The 9534-nt window shown below is 39.7% G+C and overlaps 1 protein-coding gene across 1 annotated transcript in view; it reads right to left on the reverse strand.

Moving 5' to 3' along the window:
- EPHA6 (EPH receptor A6) overlaps positions 1–9534 on the reverse strand; it is a gene marked incomplete at its 5' end in the record, with an annotated part of 384562 nt that overhangs the window by 59466 nt on the left and 315562 nt on the right. The window contains one exon of the mRNA XM_009890121.1: positions 7730–7791. Coding sequence (XP_009888423.1) covers positions 7730–7791 — 62 coding nt within the window. The remainder of the gene's footprint in view (positions 1–7729; positions 7792–9534) is intronic.

Genomic DNA, 9534 nt, shown 5'->3' on the forward strand with positions numbered 1-9534 from the left:
TCTACCAGGACCCCCAGATCCTTCTCCTCAGAACTACTTCCCAGCAGCCCACCCCTAACCTATACTGGTGCTTAGCACTTTTCCTCCCCAGGTGCAGGACCCTGTACTTGCTTTTGTTGAGCCTCATTAGGTTCTTCTCTGCCCAGCTCTCCAGCCTGTCCAGGTCACGCTGGATGGCAGCACGGCCCTCTGGAGAGTCAGCCATCCTCCCAGTTTGGTATCATCAGCGAACTTGCTGAGGATATACTCTGTCCCCTCATCCAGGTCATTAATGAATATATTAAACAAAATTGGACCAAGTATCGACCCCTGGGGGACACCACTGGTTACAGGCCTCCAACTAGACTTTGTGCCACTGATCACAACCCTCTGAGTCCTGTCATACAGCCAGCTCTCAATCCACCTCACTGTCACCTCATCTAACCCACACTTCCTCAGCTTACTAATGAGGATGTTGTGGGAGACAGTACCACATATTAAATAAGATGCCCACTTTGCAACTGCTTTTTGTGTACATGAAGATTAAATATCTCTCTTGCCCTGTTCTTTGGGCTAAACACAAGTTCCGTCCATGGATCTCATTTGCTTGGCAACTATTCTTTTGGGTTTTGTTGTAGACTCTGCCCACCCACTTCATACGGTTCCTGAAGAGTTAAGGTCCAAACGAGACACAGCACTCTGAGGCCTCACCAGCATGAAGCAGAGAGAAAAAATTACTTCACAGATCTTGCAAGGGATATTCCTGTTTCTATATTCCATTGTGGTATTTGCCACTTTCACAGCAATGTGACATACCTGATCTACTGCAACCTCTAGAGTAATTTCTTCCAGCAGACTTCCTTCTGAACACTTATTCTCTGTCCTCTATAGCTGATTATTCCAGTCTCAGTGGAGTATTGTGCTCTTGTCCTTACTTATTTCTAATTAGTTTTAAAAACTAATTAGCTACTAAATTATTTCTTAAATTTGTTGATGTGGTGATGTTAAATTCCCGCTCTGTCCTGCTGTCTGCCTGTGTTCCTACCTGGCTTTGCATTGCCTGAAAATTTCATAAGTTTAGCCGCAGTCTCAGGATCCAGGAGGTTAATGAAAATAGGGAGAAACAGATGCTGCAGAACAACCCTACTTCATATATCTTTCCATCCAAAGTCTGTTCTCTCCATACAATATGTAGCCAGTACTGAGTCCACATATAGAAGTTTCATAGAGACCATATTTCTCTAGCTGCTTATAAGGATCTCATGGGAGAGAGTTTTAAAGCCTTACTAAAGTCAAGATTTATGATATCAACTGCTTCTCCCATATCCACAAGGCCTGCGCCCTGTTACAAAAGAAAACCAGAGTCTTTGACATAACTTGTTCTTGACAAATCTATGTTGGCTCATACTTATCTCACTGTTATCTTTAAGGTGCTTATAAATACTTTTTTGATAATTTGTTCCAGAAATGTTACAGCAGTTGACATTAAGCTGACTGGCCTGCAACGTCTTGGCTTCTCCTTTCCCTCCTTTTTAAAGACATGGATGACACTGGCTCTGTTCTGATCTCCTGGTTTCTTATGTATTCTTTGTATTCACGAAGATAAAGAGCACACTGAAAGGGTCTACATTACCAACCAAATTCTATTTTGGCTTCAAATACAAGACAGTTTGTAATAAATGTCTTGTTTCTTAGTAGGAAGAATATCTACAGTGACTAAAAATATCCAGAATTTCTAAATGAACTTCTCACAGCAGTATCAAAAATACTGTTTTCAACCCCCTTTTAGCAGGGTAAAACATTGCTTGAGAACAAATATTGGCTCTGTAGCATCAGCGACAGCTTCTCAGTGTAATCTTAGATCATGTAAATACATGCTGCTGCTTACACTTTCACTATTAAGGTAACCCATTCATTCAACCTCAGTTTCTAATTGCTCCATACGTTTTCTGATTAGAAAAAAAATATTGGTATCAGCAGTCTCCAATGCAGGTTTTCTTCTTTACACAGTCATTTTTGAAAGCAAAATGCTACCTTTATCCTACCAGGAATGGAATGTGCCTCCAATAAATAAAAGTGCACATGAATCCTGCATGTGAAAGCAAAAGAAGGAGTATTAGTTATGAGCTCTAATGTTGTTGCCTCTCTGGATGCAGATAAATAATAATGGGAACCATTAAACTTAGGAAAGGCCATCTGGCCTCTTTTCCCCAAAGCTGACTCTGTCTAGTGAGGCCATGTTAGATGGATATACAACATAAACTTTACAACATCGTTTTGTAGAACTTTCTGCAAGTCTTCATTTTTCTCTTTTCTCCCTTTCCCCCAAACTCACTAAATATAGGTAGCTGCCGCAGCATCTAAACTCGAGTTGAAAAAAGGGTGAGCCTGATAGCAAAGCTGCTCTGAGAATAACTTCATAACGATTACTGCATCAAAGAGCAATATATCATAATATTTCCTCCTTCTAGTAACACTTTTTTTCCACACATTTTTACGCTTATCTCAGGCTCTGCTAGACAGGCCTCAAGGGATTAAAATTTGGTGATGAATTCCAGGGTTTCATTTGCTGTACAGCCTGCTGCAGTTAGTGCTCTAAGATAGGTAAGGATATTTTTTATAGAATCTTTAGCAAATATTTTCTTTGGAAGAACAAAATATATTTTACAGCATTTTTACCTACTATGCATGCCTATAAATAAATCTAACTTTGTTTACAACAATTTTAATTTTCTGAAGTGAAAGAAAATATATTAGTCACAAGTTTTTAGGTAGGCAGAGGAGCCATTATTATTGCAAATAGTAACAATGAAGAAAGCAAGATGACCCTGTGATTACCCTAGGTAAATGAATCCTTTCTTCCTACAGCTCAGAGATTCACAAAACTGGGCAAGACTGGAGCATGTTTCAAACCTAAACATCTTTCTCTTCAGGGTACAGTTAAGGGAAAATGCTGCAAACCTTTAGGAGCTTGCTTTCCCACATTGATCCCTGGAGAGTGCACATTCCCTTCCTAATAAAGAAGGGTGAGCAAAGACAGTGCAGTGGATACAGCTGATAGATTATTTTACTACCTGGCCTGCTACAGAACATGCCGCAATGCCATGAGTTCTCATCTGATTAATATTGCTGTGTCCCCTGGTCCTTAATATTACTGGTCCTCACTGCACCGACTATTGGTTAGCACGCCTTGGGCACTGAGCAGGAATAAACCACTGACAGTACTCTGGTAGTCTGCAGCTGCGGAAAAATACTGAAAGAAGATAAAGTACTCTGGTGAAAGTTTTGGGGTTCATTTTACATGATTCTAGGTAGCCAATCACAAACAAACATCCCCAAAAGTCAACTTCTAACTATGTTCCTTTCCTGTGGCTTAAATCCATGCCCATTCTGAACGACACACGAGGAGGATGAGTGCAGACCACAGCCCACAGATGCTCCCCAGGTGGCATTCTGTGCAACTGAACCCAAAAATTAGCAGCCCCCCCCAACACACAAGCCACCTAGCCACCTAACCACCCTGTTCCTGTCTATGTGATGCTAAATCCAACTACGTTAGCCAAGAATGACACTTTAGATAGAGCTATGAAAATAGTAGATGAGATTTAACTCTTAATAGTTCCATAAGTCTGTGAGGCATCTACTTAGAGAGTGGGCTGAGCCAGGGAGGGTCTATCGGGGTGAAAGAACCAAGCTCAGGGCACAGGACTTTTATAGGAATTATTGCCATCATCTGTCAGGCAAGACTGAGGGAAATGTGGTGTCCAGCACAAACAGCTAAGGAGTGAAACTGGGATTCACACGTGGGTTATATTTCTGTATCGCCTTCTGAACTGCTGCAAGGGCTTGGGGGCAATGTGGCACTCATCTCTGTTTTCCCTCAGCAAAGTGGGGCTGCATTTATGTCATGTATGAAAACTGCAAGGTCACCACGCAGTGCTTCAATACCCATGTGGTTTACTTAGTCACGGCCATGCTCAGAGAACAGGCATCTCAAATCCACAGCTGTGGCAAAGTGCTTGTTAAAAAGTTTTTCTGTTTTTTTTTTTCTTTTTTCTTTTTTCTATAATGCATCTCTCGGCTGTCTTTCTTGTTGTGTCTTCTATAGTCTGTATCAACAAGCCTCAGCAAACATATCTGACTTGCAACTATACTATCTAATTACTGATTACATCTTTCTATCAATACAGATAGCTGTGTGTTTACAATTTTCCTCATACATTTGCAGAATAAGTGATTGCTAAGATCTCCATTACACAGGTAGGTGACTGGAATGTAAAGACAATGTGTCCCATACAAAGTCTGTGTGTGAAGTTGGTAACAGGAAATTGTATCTGGATCTCCTCAATTCCCAAGCTGAAGCATTAGCCATGTTTTTTCCAAGCACAGATTAGTCCTGTCTGACAGCTGCTGGAGTAATACTGAAAGAAGAGCCTCTGGTCCCTGAGGAAATACTAAGCTGGATGCTCACATCCTTTTTCAGAGAAATCTCTCTAAGTGTTACCAGAAATGAAGTCACATGTACCTTATTTCTGGTCAAATGAGCATTTCCTTGACAGCAAATTTCAGGTATACTTTTGTGCGATGATTAATTTACATGCATCGATCTTCTATGAGAAAAAAAGACAACTGAGTTTCATCTTATGGAAATGAGTTTTATATAATTGCAAAAATAATGCAGGATTTCGGAGGAAAATTGAGTGTCAAGTGTCTCCAGCAATTTAGGATGTCCGGGGGTGCACAATTGCTGTAATTAATTACCATCATCTTACAGAATTGGTTCTAATTAGCTGATGCTTTTCCACTAAGAATATATCAGAAGCACCTTCATATTGCAAGTGCACGCCAAATTTTTCCCCCAAAAGCTCAAAGTTAGCATCCAGCATACAGGATATTTTCTAGGGTGCGGAAGACATAATCTAGCTGAACTGTTTAATTCATACAAATAGCAGAAAGTCAGGCACTAGTTTGGGGATTCGGGCACATAACGACACCCAAAATACAGCACTAAGTAATATGAAGGATGAGTGTAAGCTGCTGGCCTGGAATTCAGGGGAACTGATTTAATTTCTACTCTCTGCTATGCACTTTGTGCACAATACTGTGCAGATCACTTAACATCACTGTGCTTCATTTCCTTATATGTAAAGCAATGAAGTAAAGGCTCTTAAGACTTTCGGGTTAAGGGGTAAAGGGGAGTTTTACTTGGAGTTTATGATTCCTCACACAACTCATACTGGCATGAAAGCTAACATCCCACTGAGGCCGTGAGGAGGCTGATGGCAAATGTCTTCCTTGAGTAGTCTTTCTTCTCAAACACCCTCTCATGGTTCATCACAGAGTTTCACTTTGAAATTGTAAGATTGACCCATTTTTGCAGGCTTTTGGAGAAGGACAGGTTGGAGGGATGTTTTGGTTAATTTTTGCAGGTTGCATGTAAGGGGAAATATTTTTTATGGTGAGAAATGGCTTTCCCCCCCCCTCTCTGTAAAAACGCTTTGCACTGTAACAAGCAATTCTTTTAAATAATAAGAAAGATAAGACTATCTTATAAGCCCTTCCAAATCTCACCACATAAGAATGGTTATATTCACTGAACACATTTCATTAGGATTGCTAAAGATAAACCCTCTCTGTTTCTTTGGATCTTCACAAAAGCTTTTAAAATTGTAGACTTATATCTGCAGGAAACAACTATTATTAATGAAGCAGCTGGATTTCTTTTTAAATAGGTTACTTTGCAGCCATTTGCTCTGCTAATTATTAACAGAAATGCTGATGATATAGCTACAGTGCTTTGCGATGCTCAATATTATCTAAAGTCCTTTTAAAAAACATTTTAGAAGAATGAACCATATCTGAAGTGTGAATTGAAACTAAAATAATACACATGGAAACCAGCTGCAGAAATGATTAGCTCACATTTTCTCCTAGCAGATTTGCCTACAAATATATCTGATGCAATGTGAGAAGTATTGCTTCACAATAACATCATAATTTTGCTGATGTCAGTTTCTATTAAAGTAGCCTAATAAGTAGTAACTATTCTGATAAATAAATGCATGTGAAGAGTAATTGGAATATAGATATCATACTAGAGCAACTCAGAGAAAGGTAATTCTCTCTCATGAATTATTTCAGTATTTGGTTTTATTCTCTTCTATGAAATTCTTCACACGTGCACACACACACGCGCGCACAGAGCAGAGTTTCAGGCCCAGGCAAGTCTTCCTGGGGCACTGTTGAAAAATTACAGAGCAGTGAAACCCCAGGTACTGAAATCAGTGGCAGTCTGCCTGCTGCAGTAGAGAGATGAGCCAGAAAAGCAAGGGGGGTGATTTTTAAAACCTACCTAGTTTCTAAGAAGAACTTGATGATATCAAACTCTCTCCCGAAAAATAACTTGATTTTGAGGGATCAGCAAATTCTCACCAGAAACTGTGGTGCTGGTGTGTTTCTGACAACATAGCAGATGTCTGTCATGTGTCTTGACAAAGGAAATTAAAAAATTATTTGGGAGAGTTGATGAAGAAGACAGCAGGAAATGCTAGAGAAAAAAATACAATGGAATAATCCAAAGTAAAAGGAAGGGAGAAACAATGTCTAGAAATATAAGATAATGGCTCTGATGTGTTCTCAAGGGTATTCCAGATGCTCTTCTCCGCTTGTGGCTACCTCTTTTCTTGACCTGCTGTCAAATAAGTACTTGGTATGACTTCCTCTCCGTCTCACTGATTTAGTCTTCTTTCTAAAGTGTTGGCTGTTCTTTCCCTCCTGCTTACTCACTCTTTTCACTTAGCAGTTCCTTTTTCCTGCCACCACAGCATCCTTGATCTTCATTGTCTAGATTTTCCTGCAAATATTGTCACAGCTCCTTGTTGAACACCTCTCCTTTGCACTTGGGAAACCCTTTCAAACATGTTCACAAAACCATAGTCATCCGATCCCATATGCCAGCTTTGCCTACAACCCCAACTTTACCATTCTACAAGATGGCAATGGTGAGGCAGTGGGCTAGTAAGGATTGACATCTACTTTTTAAGACAAATTTTAAATACTTGACAATCAAATTATTTGCACAGGGTCCTATGCCAGTGAACCTCTGGAGCATTTCCCAGGGTTCTGTTAACAAAGAGACCATTTCAGGATAAGTTTAGCTTAGGGGGTCATCCTTTCCTTCTACTTTTCTAAGAAAATTGAATACAATTGTATCAGATATTATTCATGTTTTCTGTAGCCCTTCTTTAATGTTTATTAGTGACCTTTGGAGGTTAATTAATGCCAGGACATTTCACCCATGATCTGTTTTCTAATTCAATTTGTTAAATGCAAGTAACCATAAATAATTATAAATCAATTACTGAGTCTATTCTACACTTCACCAACCAAAAAAATCATAACAAAGTATTTTTGAAGACGCCTGAGAAAAATGAACCGCTTCCGTAAGGCTAGGCATTTGTGCTTCAATTTATCTTTTCCTTCAGAAAAAACACTATTTGAAATACATTTTGCTAAATATGGGAAGTACCTTTGCAGAAGAAATCAATTATATTCTTAAGTTTAAATCTTTTTTTTCCAGCCATGTGCAATGTATCACTGTATCTTAGAAATGCACCCTGGGAAAAATGCTTCTATTCTTCACTAAAAATCCATGAATAACATTATGTAGAAATTAGTTTATGATAAATGATTTAAAATCTTAACCTAGAATGGTGTCTTATTCAAATGTCATCAGAAAATGCCACCTCACCCGCAGAAAGGAGTCAAGGGATCCATTCTCCATATATTCAACTACAATCATTACTGGTCTGCCTGCAAAACAGCAAAGAAACACATTAGGGTTATGGATATATTGTGGGGCTTTTACAATTCCAACTGTTACACACAGATTATGCACAGAAGTTAAATATGTTACCCATTTTCAAAATCCTCATTTATATCACAAACACAATTCCCTGTGTTATTCCCTAAGAATTATTTTCTATCTTTTTTGTTGCTGTTGTTGTGGTACGGGGTTAGCTGAATGTGCACAGTTCGTTCCAGTGTATTCTCTCCTTAAAAAGGATCAAAGAAGAACCTGTTATTTCCAAATAGCAACACCTACTGTGTAACATTTTTGAATATATTTGAGTTACGGCAAAAAAATAATAATTCCTGAACCATATCCAAGAAACTACAAACTCAGTGCTATAATTTTCCTCTCAAATATTGCAATGATTTACTGGCATACAGATTGACAGGTAGAAGCGGATGTCACAAAAAGCCCTCCTAGATTGGGTGTGTGTATTGTGCGTGTATAATCCAGTAAAACTGTGAATTCATATATTTGTACATACATAACATACACGTGATGTTACTCAAATCAGTTTTGCTCGAGTAGCACAGCTTTCCTGTATGGTACCAGAGCGGGATCATATCCAAATTGAAGTAGAAGAACATGTTACATTTATTTCTTAAAAGAATATCCAAATCTGAAGATAAACTTTTAAACTGGGTACTTTAACTGGGTACTTTTTGCTGTTGATACCCAGGAATAAACTACAACTCTAGAACCGCTTGACAGGAGAGGCCAAATTAGCATGCTAATCAGGCTATGCAGCAAGAATTTTTTTAGAATTGTTAATATTACAAAGCAGCCATTCTAACATATGCAAAATTAATGCAATGAATAAGTATGTTAGTAAGACTGGGAAGGAGGTAAAAATACTTAAAATGGTGAACTTTTCTTTTCCTGAGCACACCTGTCTCTTTTGGGGTTTGTGGGAAACTGGGGTGTGCCAAGTGGTGACACCACAAGTCCGCCCATTTCACTTTCTTCATACACGACTAGCTGTTCCAATATTTCTCAAATCCAAAGGAAGTCTCTTTCATGACTTTTTTCTCTGCCCCTCAAATTATTTTTGTGTTTTATTTGGACAAGGGGATGAGAAACAAACACAACGTTCAGGGTGAGAAAGCATAGAAGGGCATTATGGTTGTTCCAGCACAAGTCCATTTCTGTACATGATAACTTTCTGCTCAGTTTGGTTAACAGTGGAAGTGTTTATTAAACTGTCCACAGTATACAATAAGCCACAGCCAGGTTTGACACCATCCCACACTATATCCTGGTCTCTAAATTGAAGAGACATGGATTCGACAAATGGACCACTCGGTGGATAAAGAACTGGCTGGATGGTCGCACTCAAAGAGTTGTGGTCAACGGCTCGATGTCCAAGTGGAGAGCAGTGACGAGTGGCGTTCCTCAGGGGTTGGTACTGGGACATATACTATTCAACATCTTTGTCGGCAACACGGACAGTGGAGTCGAGTGCACCCTCAGCAAGTTTGCCAATGATACCAAGCTGTTTGGTGAGGTAGACACGCTGGAGGGGAGGGATGCCATTCAGAGGGACCTGCGCAGGCTGGAGAGGTGGGCCCAAGCCAACCTCATGCAGTTCAACAAGGCCAAGTGCAAGGTCCTACATCTGGGTTGGCGCAATCCCAAGCACAAATACAGGCTCGGCAGGGAATGGCTGGAGAGCAGCCCTGAGGAGAAGGACCTGGGTGTGCTGA

The sequence above is a fragment of the Charadrius vociferus genome, unplaced genomic scaffold (genome assembly GCF_000708025.1).
Source record: "Charadrius vociferus isolate BGI_N301 unplaced genomic scaffold, ASM70802v2 scaffold287, whole genome shotgun sequence".
In the NCBI taxonomy this organism is placed as follows: domain Eukaryota; kingdom Metazoa; phylum Chordata; class Aves; order Charadriiformes; family Charadriidae; genus Charadrius; species Charadrius vociferus.